Consider the following 14,676-nt stretch of genomic DNA (forward strand, 5'->3'; position numbering starts at 1 on the left):
CCCTATGAAACGTGGCTCCTTGCTCCAGTGAGAGGACCCTCTGAGTGGTACTTATAGTGTACAGATTACTGTGTGACATTTTAGTAGACTGTTTTATATTCAGACAAGAGGGCAGCATTTCATTTTCCAACATATTTGCCTCATATTTTAACTGGCAGTCAAACAGATGTGGTATAACTTTTGAAATTTTATGAATTTTCCAAATTGTTTCGTAAAATTTTAATGAGTTATCAGGTTTGCTGGCTCATCTATGTTTTTTGTAAGTGATCAGCCAGTCACATTTTCCTGTGTAATTAGCTTAGCTTTCCTTTTATCTTACTTATCTTTTAATTGCCGGTTTTATATCGCCTGCCCACTTTTATGATGCCTTACTGGATGTTAGTTAGTTAGAATGTGCGGATGATTGCAAAGTAGGTTGAGAGAGAGAGAACATGTATTTGTTACGACTTACTCTTCCCAGTATTATGACATTATAACCACAATTGTTCATATTAATATTTGTAAGGGCACTGATTTCCTTGCCGTAGAGTGTAACACACACACACACACACACACACACACACACACACACACACCATTGGCAAAAGAGTGTAGATTAGTCCTACATTTGGATCTCTGGAAGGTGGCTACCAAGAGGGGGGTAACAATTAGAAAAAGATTGAATAATGATTAACCAATAAAAGAATAACATTCTACAAGCTGGAATGTGGAATATCACAAGTCAGAATGTGGTATGGAAGAGAAAAAGTCCATAAAGGGCTTAGTCTAGATAGTGGGGGTCATTGATGTGTAATGGAAACGAGATACAGATTTCTAGTCAAATCTGCTGAAAATGGTGTAACATATGTAGAATTTGTCATGACTAGGAAGGTGCTGTTGAGAGTGAGCTGCGCATTCCAGCCTGAGCTGCTGATGGTAATGGTCATGCATGTGTAGGTGTGCTACGTTATGTGAATGTGTGTGTGTGTGTGTGTTCTCTTTGCTGAACAAGGCTTTGGCTGAAAGCTATAATGCAGTGGTTGTCAAACTTTTCTTCTTAAGAACCAATATTGACATAGTAGGGCGACACCTCAGGCTATATAAAAAGGGTGGGGGAGGGAGTAAAGTGGCCACTCAAAGAGAGATTCGTTTTTCATCAAACCATGGTTATTGATAGAAGCTTACCATTTACACATTTTGAATATTGTAAGATTTCATACCAAATATTTTTAAGTAAAAAAAAATATATTTTGGAACTATATGCATTTTTCTGAAGACTTTCATAGTGACCAATTTTCCGTACCTAAGTAGGTAATGTCGCCAATGTCATTGCAGCAGGATCCCACATTTCTTTTTCTGATTGCTAGGTACATTTTCTAGGCTGCTTAATGCCGTAGTGTCTGAAAGAATACCAAGTGACTGCAGCAGAGTGGTTTCAATCCAATTTTTGTTTTAGGCCAAAAATAACAGAACAGATAGTTTTAAACAATTTAAGGTAATTAATTCAAAATTTTTACAAAGGTATATAATGACAGATGATAGCTTTGTGTGTGAATCAGTTTAAAAGTCAGTTTTATATGTTGTATTATGCTTATCATTTTGAAGTAACTAAATCTAAGTGGGATGACCACCTTGGCAGCTTTTCGTGACGAGTAGTGTCGCTACATTTCCTGACTGGATGTCATCTCAGCATTAGTAATTCACAGACAAGACTATCAGACTGAAATGAATGATCAGGAACTACATTTGTAGGCCAAAAGATGTTTAAACATTGATAGTATAAAAAATCGTTACAGTCCATACAAGTGGAGAAATATTATAAATGACTTATTTTACAGTAGGTGGCTTGTGTCTGTATATGTGTGGATGGATATGTGTGAGTGTGCGAGTGTATACCCATCCTTTTTTCTCCCTAAGGTAAGTCTTTCCGCTCCCGGGATTGGAATGACTCCTTACCCTCTCCCATAAAACCCACATCCTTTCGTCCTTCCCTCTTTCCTGATGAGGCAACAGTTTGTTGCGAAAGCTTGAATTTTGTGTGTATGTTCGTGTGTCTATCGACGTGCCAGCGCTTTCGTTTGGTAAGTCACATCATCTTTGTTTTTAGATATATTTTTCCCATGTGGAATGTTTCCCTCTATTAATTTATTTTACAGTAGATGACACAAAAACAAAACAAAAGCTTTTACTAAAAATTTACAGAATAAGCTGCCTCTGTCTGTCTCACCGACAACAATGGTGGTGTACATTATGTACATTGGAAATAGTCTGACAACTTCTCGGCAGAGCCGTCAGGGCAAAAAATATGAACTTTCCCATCCTGGTCACTTTACTACCTTTCCCCTACCAATCTTACTATTAATTGGTGACCAACATAAATCAGTATGTTATATTAATTACTAACAGTAATTGAAATGTGCGACACAATCAAGAATGTTTATACTACCTTTCCCCTACCAATCTTACTATTAATTGGTGACCAACATAAATCAGTATGTTATATTAATTACTAACAGTAATTGAAATGTGCGACACAATCAAGAATGTTTACTAAATCTTTTGAAGGTCATCTTCGGCCGGTGTGGTTCTAGGCGCTTCCGTCTGGAACCACGCAACCGCTATGGTCGCAGGTTCAAATCCTGCCTCGGACATGGATGTGTGTGATGTCCTTAGGTTAGTTAGGTTTAAGTAGTTCTAAGTTCTAGGGGACTGATGACCTCAGATGTTAAGTCCCATAGTGCTCAGAGCCATTTGAACCTTTTACTCGTTGTTCTGTATTACAACAGTGGTAATTTATTTTAGCCAGGAGATCTTTGAGATTATTGGACTGCCTCTGCTTCTTAGCTACAGACATTTGCTTTGAAAAAGTGACTGCTATTTAGCACCAACCAGAGAGCCTGTGTGACTCATGGAATGTTACAGATGCAAACAGCCAACTGGCTTAATAGTATACACATAAAAAAGATGACATTGTTAGTATGCCAGTACAACCTACTCGCACATACTGGTTACCTATCTTGAGACACATTTCATCTCCTGATATCAAACAGAAGAGCACACTACTGCATGAAGACCAGAAGATTGCTGATAACACTGACCTTCCAGTATCGAACGATGTATTCCCTGTGGAGGAAAAAAGACTGAGATCAAGACATCCCACTCTCATCACAGCCAGGACTGAATTCAATACCACTGATGAATGGAAACACTGCTGGCAATAAAACTGTCCACCACAATACCTGAAACTGCCTTTATCCAGAACAAACCCCCTGGATTCAACCAGCCTCGGGCGATTTGGGCTTCCCTGAACTGCATCTGAAAGGGCCATGGAGTATGTGCAGACTTGCTCGTCAGGTGGGATAATCTTTTTCATCTTTTGACTGTGATGCAGGAGGACAGACAGTTGCTCCTTTTGTGTCAACATGTCCTGCACATGCCTACAAGGGTCCTTTTGAAGATTTCCCGACAGCAATGAGTGATATGATAAAAGACCTTGATATAGCTGTTGTCATTTTTTTTTAGTTTATGCTGGAGAGCTGTGCTTAAATGTTGTAGTTTTGTAATCTTTGTATATGTATTGCCATACGACCAATAAAATAAATAACAATCTTAATTTGATTTCATGTTACTTGCTACAAACATCTACTACCTTTGAATATGACCATGTAGAGTAATGCGCTTTCACGAATCCATGTTTCGTCCATTTGAAAATTATACCGTAGCAGTATTTTTGTTTGTTACTGAGCAAAAAACATTAGTTGACATTTTTGGATTCTGGTATTAAGTTTCCAAGAGGCATTATTATAAAATACAGCTCAGAACTACTGGCCGCAGTTTGATGCCCACTGCTATAATGTGTAACAGTCTTTTCACTGCTCCTGTCCACAACTTAACTGTCATCTTTACAGTGAGTACAATCTATCCTTTTCCAGTACTTTTGACTATCCAACATGAAGTTTCCATTGTCTGAATATTTTACACATTACTGAATCAAAAAGACCATAATATCTTTATCAGTTCCAGTTCAATATTTTCTCCAACTTTTACATCTCATTATTGAACACTCTTGTGCACAACACTCAATCCACAAGTTTTCCTTTTTCACTGTTACTGTAATGATTGCCTCAAAATGGTGGTTGGACGAGGTAGCAATTCCTTAGCATTTACTGCACTGTACTTGGGCCTTGCATCAACAATTAACTGTAGTGTTTCAATAAATCCATCTCCATACGCAGATTTGGAGGGACCTTAGGAATTTCTCTCTCCTTTTGTTAAAGAAGGTAATCACACTATTCTGTCCTGACTTGCCCTTTATGATGTAACGTATCTGAAGTCCCAATTAGGTCTCCATATGAGAATGTACATTTTTATACACACAAGAAGTCACTGTATCATGTTAATGGATTCTTCCATCACATCTTGGTATAAAGTTATATTTATAAATGAATTAGTACTGTAGAACATCCAGAATGTTGTGCTTTCATTCATGTAAAAAAAAGCCACTGTGGCTTGATTTTCTCCTTGCCATCAAATGCATAGCTAAATTTTTGACAAACCAGCTATTACAATGTGGCTTCATGCATTAATATGTAAGTGAGCTTGCTTCATCTTACAGAAAATAATGCCCACAATGTTAATTTTATTGGTGCACTACCAGTAAATGTTTACACTCTTCAGCTGGCCACTCAAGCACTACAAAGTGTTAACTGAGGGTAGCAGGAACTTCACAGTTCTCCCAGGTAGTTAGCAGCCAGGGACATAATCTAGAATACACTTCACAGTTTGCACAAAAGATATCGTCACAGCAACACAAAGTCAATAGGTGCCTGTAGAGTAGTCATAGCCAGAAGTAAGGATGGAAGCAGACTTCAGCTGAACCAGCCTTGCAAACATTCCAAGAATGCCCACTGACTGCAAGTTAACAACCGTGTGGTACCACTTCATACAATTGTATTCATTAATTGCAAGCAGCACAATTTGATGATTTCAAACAGTGGAAAATTTGGAATGGGAAAACAGAAATATTAGTTACGAAAGATTGCTGCTCACCACATAGAGTAGTTGCTGAGCAACAGAAAGGCACATTTAGGTAGCCTGTTCAATATTATTAAGAAGTAATGACCCAGCCCGGCTTCACATGGGTAGTGTGAAGCATCTACAGTCTGACAACTTGTTAATAGGCCACTGCATAGAGTTATGAATAAAATTCAGAGAACAACTCTAAGTAAATAATGTTGGGCACCACAAGCCATACTGCCCAGAGATACCAGTGGCTTGTGTATGCTCACGTGCATTTAGGTTACCTACATCTCTCAAAGAACTTGCTCTAATAGTTTAATAATATCCAACACTCTGCTTAAATGTGCCGGCCGCCATACACCACCACCTCTATGCAACAATCTGTTGTAATTCATACAACAACTCACAAAAATTTTTACAATGTTCAAAGTTTAACAGATTCACTGACAATGCTGAACCTGACTTTTGCTTATGACATGGTTGCTGCATCTAAGACACCCAAAGGCAAAATTTCAGTTACTCAGCACTTTAAATTAATGTATCTAAAGATCAAAGTGATAAGAACAAGCACATCTGCTTTAGTTTTGCAAGACTTTTATGCTGTCCTAGTTCAGTGATGGGTGAATACTGTATGGTTCCCAGTCTTGTTTCAAACTGCCATTGTGCCTTTTTTGCAACCACCACCATTCCATATGGAATTGGCGCAATTCTCATATCACCAGAAAGCAACAAGTGCAGCATCAGATATTGATCACAGTTGTCAAACTAGGGCTCACCATCATAAACATGAAGAAGCAAAGACATGTTTCAAAATTAAAATACTGTATTAAAAAGATAACTGTGATCCACAAATTACTTATAGGTCTATGTTTTGAGAGGACTTTGATGAACACAACAATGTAGTTCAAACAGAATACTGGTTCATCAGGTTGGTTTATATATATATATATATATATATATATATATATATATATATATATATATATATAAAAATATACAAAGATGAGGTGACTTACCGAACAAAAACGCTGGCAGGTCGATAGACACACAAACAAACACAAACATACACACAAAATTCAAGCTTTCGCAACAAATTGTTGCCTCATCAGGAAAGAGGGAAGGAGAGGGGAAGACGAAAGGAAGTGGGTTTTAAAGGAGAGGGTAAGGAGTCATTCCAATCCCGGGAGCGGAAAGACTTACCTTAGGGGGAAAAAAGGACAGGTATACACTCGCACACACGCACATATCCATCCACACATACAGACACAAGCAGACATATATGTCTGCTTGTGTCTGTATGTGTGGATGGATATGTGCGTGTGTGCGAGTGTATACCTGTCCTTTTTTCCCCCTAAGGTAAGTCTTTCCGCTCCCGGGATTGGAATGACTCCTTACCCTCTCCTTTAAAACCCACTTCCTTTCGTCTTCCCCTCTCCTTCCCTCTTTCCTGATGAGGCAACAATTTGTTGCGAAAGCTTGAATTTTGTGTGTATGTTTGTGTGTCTATCGACCTGCCAGCGTTTTTGTTCGGTAAGTCACCTCATCTTTGTATTTATATATAATTTTTCCCACGTGGAATGTTTCCTTCCATTATATTATATATATATATATATATATATATATATATATATATATGCATTGAGTTTTGCATATCAGTTCTGAAAAATTATTTGACTGCTCTGACCTCGATGAGCTGCTCAGCCTGTGTAAGTATAAAGAAAAAGTGTAGAACATACGAAAACTCCATCGTCTGCTTATAAAAGTACACGAGAGATATTATTTTGCCGGATAAGGTAGGGTCATACAATGATGTGAAACCCATCCCCCTTGTACCCTTCCATTGGTATTGAGAAGTCACATACAAGTGGAGGGGGGGGGGGGGGGGGGGGGGGAGGACTGCATTCGGTATCAGTAAACTATGGTTGGTATATCACATTAACTGGCTATATTCTAGCCAATGAGTGGATTGAAATGGTAATTAGTTGTCTTTGAATAGGCACTGCTGAATGACACGTGGTGCCTATTAGCGCAGGGGCTGCCATTGTGTAGTGTGTTACAAATTAACTTATTGCATTTCATATTCAGCCAAGAGTGCAGTGATGATGTTACCTGGAGATGTGTTGAAGATGGCCTAATTTAAACACTTTTTCATGTGTTAAGCTACGTAAAGAACGACAAATTAATGTCTACACAAGGATGGCCAGCTCATCAATGTTAGTGATACATTCTTATTATTGTATTCATTTATGTTTTAATTTATTTCAACAATAGATTTTACACCAAGACTTCATTAGTAATTTAAAATGTTGTTTGCTTCAGTATGAATGGATGAATGAAAATATGAAGGAGTGGATCACATTTTAACAAGAAATATTTCTTACCAGTGAAACAAAAAAGAAAATGCATAATTGAGATGTTGATGTCCTAACCTCAAAATCACCCTCTTTCGCTCAGTGATGAAATTTATGGTAACTAAGGCATTCATTCAGCAGCTGTCATGTTTCCTGCAAGTAAAGAAAGGGGAACTGAATAAAGAGCCCACAGTGACACTTTCAAAATTTTTATTATTATGAAATTTCACCGGTAAGAAACAGTTCATGGTCTTTGAAGCCTTCAGCTTCCCATGTGCAACTGACACAAAACACTACAATGCACTTGTCAACAAGTTACTTATAGCCACACACAAACTACACAGATCACGTATCTTGTCATGGACGAAACAAAGTTATCACTTTACATAAAAAAGATATACGTGCTTAACAATGTAAAAAGTATATTGAAGTCATGAAAATGCTTCCAATATATTTCCATCCAGTTCAGCTGGTATTTCCGTGTATATCTTTAGTTCAAAATATATCTTCCATTTTGTCGCACATAAAATAGCATCATAAAATATCAGAAACAGAAATTTAAAAGTTTTGTCGGCACATTTCTAAATCCTGGAATGTCAACACTTATGGTTATTTATATATTTCATTGGCACTGAAAAAAAGTTAAATGCTGAATATAAATACTGCACATTATTCAGCAATGAGACATTTCACTTTGTTAGAGATCATCATCACCAATTCCTTCAAATGCATCATTCTCAACAAGTGGGTGAGGCAGCAGTCTGATGGAAGACTTAAGTGACACACTTGCCAACTTTTCTGACAGCCGTTTCATAGATGATGTGGATTCCAATTTGGCTGGAGGTTTTGTGTCTCCATTCTGCAGGCAAGAAAAGAAAGTGTGAATAAAAATACAATAGCACAACTTGGTTTTTACATTCGTGATACATATTTTAAGTGCACAATTGTAGATCGTAGGTTCTTAACACCATCTAGGTGTTCTGAGGTGAAATAATTTTTCCTCGATCACTGAAGTGTAAATAAAGTGGCACAAACTTTTAACAGTGAAATCTATATCAATATAATCCACGGCTTGGGGACATACCAAAGAATGGAACAAGGTAATGATAACAGTGAAGCTACAAAAACAAATCTGACACTCCTATGGAAACTTAATGTCCGAGGCAGTTTACGGATGTCTAGTAATATTCAGTAAAGTGTTTATCGCCTGAACAAACTAGAATCTGCTCTGTTTAACATTCTCCCATGCCACTCCCATTAAAGCATTAACACAAACTTGCATACACATTTTGGCACTACTCCACAAACATGACAGCACACTAAAACACTCAACCATTCATACACAGTATACTACAGGAAAAAAATCACAAAAGTTAATGACAATGGAAGGTCCACAAAGGCTCAGAGTTTCTTCTACCTGCACAGTAAATTGAGAGTAACAAACAGATATGGCTACTTCCAGTGACAAGAGTGATTAAAAGGACAGACTTTTATCCCAAAACATTTCAACCATTTGGCCACCCCAGTCAAATTTTATTCACGAAGTCAAACAAAATTACTGCATTTTCACAAAAATTAAAGAGGGAGTTTACAGTCAAAGTTGAAGCTATGTTACAGGCACAAGAAAACAATTTATCTTCATTTGACCGATTACATCTAGAACAATAACTAACAAAGTGTTGATAACATCTTGCTGATGCACCAACAGAGGGAATTATAAATGATATTATCACAAAATTATTTTCTCTATGTATTCCATCAACTGACACACACACACACACAAAAAAAAAAAAAAAAAAAAAAAAAAATAATAATAATAATAATAATAATAATAATTTGGTTCATTACAAGGAAGGATAACAATAGAAGAGGTGGAAACAAAATATATAAAAGCAAATGTTCATATCTCCTGGATGTGCACATTGATAAACATTTTAACTTAAAATCCCATCTACCTATGCTCTGCAATAAACATTAAGATCAAAAATGTTCAACGATAACAATTTTGGGAAACATTTTGAGACATGTAAGAGCCCTGTTACAAAATGGAATTCTCTTCAGAGCTGTTGCTGAAAGTGAGCAATCTGGAGCCCTCTTTGTTGAGAATGTGCTATTTGTTTTAGATAATGCATCCATCCCACAGGGAGTCTTTTACAAGAGAAATTGGAAATAATTTTATTCCCACGTCAATTAAGAGAATAAAAGTTAACTCAGCAGAGCTACCCAGGTTATTGCTCAAGAATAAACAATAAATGTTGTGTAACTACAGACTTCTGCAGATTGTGTGTCAGTTTCACTGTTCATTTATTTAAGCAGCTTCCCATTTGGTCTCAAGAGGCTGCGATGACCCTGTTCCAGCCCTTTCCATCACAGAAAAATATGAATCAAACATGAGACATCCATGTTAGTAGTCAGTGACATTAACCCTTAGACCATAGAGCCAGCCTGGTGCTGAAACATATCCTTAGCTTTAGGTTACAGAAGATTGCTGATGCTGATCAGCACCTAACTTAAGAAGCTCACATTAGCCAAACTTATAAAACTAGACAAGGCGATTAAGTTCCTGAAGTACTTGTTATTTGAAATGGCCCCAGAGGCATATGTGGCTTATTGAATGCTATGGCCACAGTCAACATTATCTCTTTCATAGAAAAAAAAGATTTGATACGTATAACAACATAAAAATACATAAATATAAAAAGTGCAATATTGAGTGAGCATTATGCCCTTCACAATGCTAAGTGATTATACTGAATAAAAATACAGGAATAAAATAGTTCCTTTTTCTCTTAGTTTAGCTATCGTTTTGCTATTTCGTGCAGCTTTTAGTCACCAGAGATTTTTTATTGTTGTAGTAGACTGGCTGGGTGAGATTAAGATATGTGAACACAAAATAAGCAGTCTTGCATATGCGGATGACTTAGTTGTGATGGCAGATTCGATTGAAAGTTTGCAGAGTAATATTTCAGAGCTAGATCAGAAATGTAAGGACTATGGTATGAAGATTAGCATCTCCAAAACAAAAGTAATGTCAGTGGGAAAGAAATATAAATGGATTGAGTGCCAAATAGGAGGAACAAAGTTAGAACAGGTGGACGGTTTCAAGTACTTAGGATGCATATTCTCACAGGATGGCAACATAGTGAAAGAACTGGAAGCGAGGTGTAGCAAGGCTAATGCAGTGAGCGCTCAGCTACGATCTACTCTCTTCTGCAAGAAGGAATTCAGTACCAAGACTAAGTTATCTGTGCACCGTTCAATCTTTCGACCAACTTTGTTGTATGGGAGCGAAAGCTGGGTGGATTCAGGTTACCTTATCAATAAGGTTGAGGTTACGGATATGAAAGTAGCTAGATGATTGCAGGTACTAGTAGATGGGAACAATGGCAGGAGGGTGTCCACAATGAGGAAATCAAAGAAAAACTGGGAATGAACTCTATAGATGTAGCAGTCAGGGAGAACAGGCTTAGATGGTGGGGTCATGTTACACGCATGGGAGAAGCAAGGTTACCCAAGAGACTCATGGGTTCAGCAGTAGAGGGTAGGAGGAGTCGGGGCAGACCAAGGAGAAGGTACCTGGATTCGGTTAAGAATGATTTTGAAGTAATGGGTTTAACATCAGAAGAGGCACTAATGTTAGCACTGAATAGGGGATCATGGAGGAATTTTATAAGGGGGGCTATGCTCCAGACTGAACACTGAAAGGCATAATCAGTCTTAAATGATGATGATGATGATGATGATGATGATGATGTAGTTTCTTAGAATTGTTTCTAATGGATGGACATACCTCTGCACTGGGCTTTGTTGCAATTCCATCTGTTGATGTTGACTGACTGATGCTTATTAACTGGCTGCTCCCGTCCCGTTTCATGTACGACCAGCTACCCTTCCTAGAATTATCACTAGGCTGAAAACAACATGTTCACTTGAGACAAATAAAACATCCTTGATTAAAGTCTGAAAATTCATTTTAGTACACTTTACAGGACTTAATGAAAACAATAAGTTCAAAGATTATATATTTTGATATTGTGGCTCAGACTAAAAATAATAAACAGCTATCTTAATATCTATAGTGAACAGCTCACACACATGAATACTATTTGTAAAATGAAATAACAATTGTTTTTATATTTTTCACATTAATTACAAGCTTAGATTTGCCGAGCATCTGGAAGCAAGTCTACATGCGTTATTGCTCTTTGATAAATTTATGATTGTACAAGCAGTATTGCACAAGTAGTTAAAGATTTCTTTCTTTCACTTGAAATCACATCATCATTAACCCTTTGACTGCTGGGTATGTGTTAACTCGTCATGCTTCGCCGTTCCTCTGGTGTGCATGACGTGTTTAAGCGCCGACCTTTGGTCTTCTCTACAGCACTAAGGACGTGTTGACGCGTACCGTGCCACCGGCCTTTCCACTGCTAGGCGCGCTGTGTCACAGCTACATAAATGCGACAGACTACACAAACACGCAGAGCTGTCTTTCCACCCTGCTTTCCCAGTAGCTGTTCAGTGGACTGAATATATAGTTCGAGAGTGCATATATGTTTGTTGCTGTGTTCCCTCTTTGCAGAATTCGCCTTCAATTCCCGTGTTTTCGTCAGTTTTCATGTCAAGTCGCCATGGTTGCACAGATAAAGAGACCCTGGATATGCTCACTAAGAGCGACAGTGAGTGTGAACTATCTGATGTTGCTTGCAGTGGTGAGTCTTCAACAGAATCTCAAAGCTGTAGTCCTCAGCCTTTTACATCAGAGGGGAGAGCAAGAATTATAGTCAGCAGTTCCTCTGAATCTGAGGAATCAGAAAGTGACAGTGAAACGGTTCTGAAAAGAGCACACTGAAGTGACACATTTGACTGGAAAGAAACAGATTTCTAGCCGTTAAACCATTACTTTGATGACTAGATACTGACCCAAGCATTCTTTTATTTTTTGTAATAATTATGTCTGAAGAACTGTTGTAATTTACTGCAGGTGAAACAAGTCATTTTTACGTTTACACCAGAGAAAATACTACAAAATCTGTGCATTCTCGACTGTCAAAGTGGAAAGACACTGGATTTGAGGAAATGTATTGTTTTGTTGCTCTTTGCCTTCTAATGACACAAGTTAAGAAGTTAAAATTAAGTGGTTATTGGTCCAGAGATACACTTTTGAACACACCAGTTTTCAGCAAAATTATGTCCTGAGACCGTTTCTGACTACTTCTGAGCGTGTTACACTTCAGTGAGAACTCTGCAGGACTGGAGGTGACAGTTTATTCAAGATTAGGACAATTGTTGACAAATATTGTAAGACGTTTCGTAATTCATTTCGGTCACATCACAAGCTTTGTATAGATGAAAGTCTCTTGCTGTTCAAAGGATGATTATCTTTTAAGCAGCTTACTCCAACCAAGCGAAGTAGATTCAGAATGAAGACTTGTACTGTGTGACTGTCAGAGTGGGTATATTTTGGATTTTATTATATATACAGGTGCAACAACAGAACTTGGGTTCCACAATTTAGGAAAATGTGGCGACGTAGTGGCAACTCTTATGGGACTGTATTTTGAACAGGGTCATATTTTATATGTCGATAATCGGTACTCCAGCCTGGCCCTGTTCCTCCGGTTTCACAACCATGGAACAGCTGCATGTGGCACTGTTTGTAAGAAAAGGCGCAACATGCCAAACTGCAGAAGAAATTAAAACAAGGAGAAACTGAGTTTAAGTCCACTGACAAGATCCTTGCTATCAAGTGGTGCAGTAAGAGAGGTGTGCACGTTAACTACAAGTCACACAAAACAAATGGTTCACACAGAGAAGACTGACAGAAATACTGGAAAAAAAAAATAAAATAAAGAAACCGCAATGTTATTGTAGATTGCAATTCGAGTATGGGTGCAGCTCAGTGGGATCAGTGCGTAAGACTGTGAAATGGTACAAGAAATATTTTTTTCACATTCTGGACTTTTGCATCATTCTACATGCGCATGCTCTCCCCCGGTCAGTAACAGGGCGAAAAATGGCACTCACAGAGTTTCACCTTTATCTCGTAAGGGAGAGGTAGAAAAATATGCTACATAACGGAAAGAAGCTGGTAGGGGAAGGCGCTACGAAGATGAGAATCCTCTGTAATTCACAGGGAGACATTTTCCATCTCTTATTGTGAGTGAACATTCGCAGAAAAGTATGCTAATGTGCAGATGTGTGGTTTGCACGAAACAGAAAGTATGCTGGGAAACTAGACACCAATGCAAAACTTGAAGTGTTCCATTACATGTTGTACCCTGCTTTGAGACTTATCATACAAAGAAACATTACTATTCATTGGGAACTAAATCTGAGAAAATTTATTGACACTTCTGAAAGAATTACTAAAAAAAATCTATTTTTTTAATTTGCTAGTGCCTCTCTAAATCCCAGATCGAAAAGAAGGATGGGAAATAGATGTAACAGGTGTAAAACTATTCAAACACTGCCTGACTGCTTCATATGTAGCAGTTTACTGGCAAATGAATGGACTTGGTGATTGAGATTGCACAATATATGTACTGCAGCAAATGTAATTATGCCAAGTACATTGCACCAGTATAATAAAGCCCACAGTAGGCAAAAAATTCTTGTGTGAGAAAATATGGGAAATTATCAAAGAAAAAGATGAATTAAACAGAATTCTCAGTCACAAAGTAAACAATGATGTTTCTTTAGAGCAAGGCATAATAAATTAACCCTCGCATCTCAGAATGTCCAGTATGTAATTAATACAACAGAGCAGTTGAGTGTTTATCTAAATGAAACTAAGCCACACCTCTTCCTAGCGAGTGAATTGGGACCCAAAGAAGAGGAAGCATATGGTTACAGGCTAAAAAATTACAAACTTATAAACTTGTACTGCAGAAAGACACACAAAAGTGGTGGGGTAGGCATTTATAGTAGAAATGATGTAAAACGTGAAAAAGTGAAATGGATAGATGATCTGAGAACTGAAATGGTATTTGAGGTTGCAGCAGTAAACCTAAAGTATGGAAACAACAGCCTTATTACAGCAGCACTGTATAGGTCACCTGGAAGTAACACAGAAGAGTTTCTAAATTGCTCAGAGGACTTGCTGGAGGGGACAGCAGTGCATAAATAACACTTGTTGTTTGTTGGAGACATCAACATAGACTCATTAAATAATAGTGTTAATTATTTGCACTATATGGATGTATTACAGTGTTATATCTTTAAACAAATGAACTCAGAACCTACAAGAGCCACTGCAAATACGAAGACATGTATTGACCATGTTCTCACAAATGTAGGAAAAGAGAAAGTAAATGAAAACACCTTA

At 37.7% G+C, this 14,676-nt stretch overlaps 1 protein-coding gene across 1 annotated transcript in view; it reads right to left on the minus strand.

Annotated features, from left to right (window-relative positions):
- Window positions 1-7,542: 7,542 nt before the first annotated feature.
- Window positions 7,543-14,676, minus strand: part of LOC124789989 (sorting nexin-17) — an 87,484-nt gene continuing 80,350 nt past the window's right edge. Inside the window, exons 9-10 of the mRNA XM_047257535.1 lie at window positions 11,140-11,259; window positions 7,543-8,208 (exon numbers count right to left, since the gene is read on the minus strand). Of these exons, the coding sequence (XP_047113491.1) occupies window positions 8,047-8,208; window positions 11,140-11,259 (282 nt within the window). The 3' untranslated portion in view covers window positions 7,543-8,046. The remainder of the gene's footprint in view (window positions 8,209-11,139; window positions 11,260-14,676) is intronic.

This window comes from Schistocerca piceifrons, chromosome 1, assembly GCF_021461385.2.
Source record: "Schistocerca piceifrons isolate TAMUIC-IGC-003096 chromosome 1, iqSchPice1.1, whole genome shotgun sequence".
In the NCBI taxonomy this organism is placed as follows: domain Eukaryota; kingdom Metazoa; phylum Arthropoda; class Insecta; order Orthoptera; family Acrididae; genus Schistocerca; species Schistocerca piceifrons.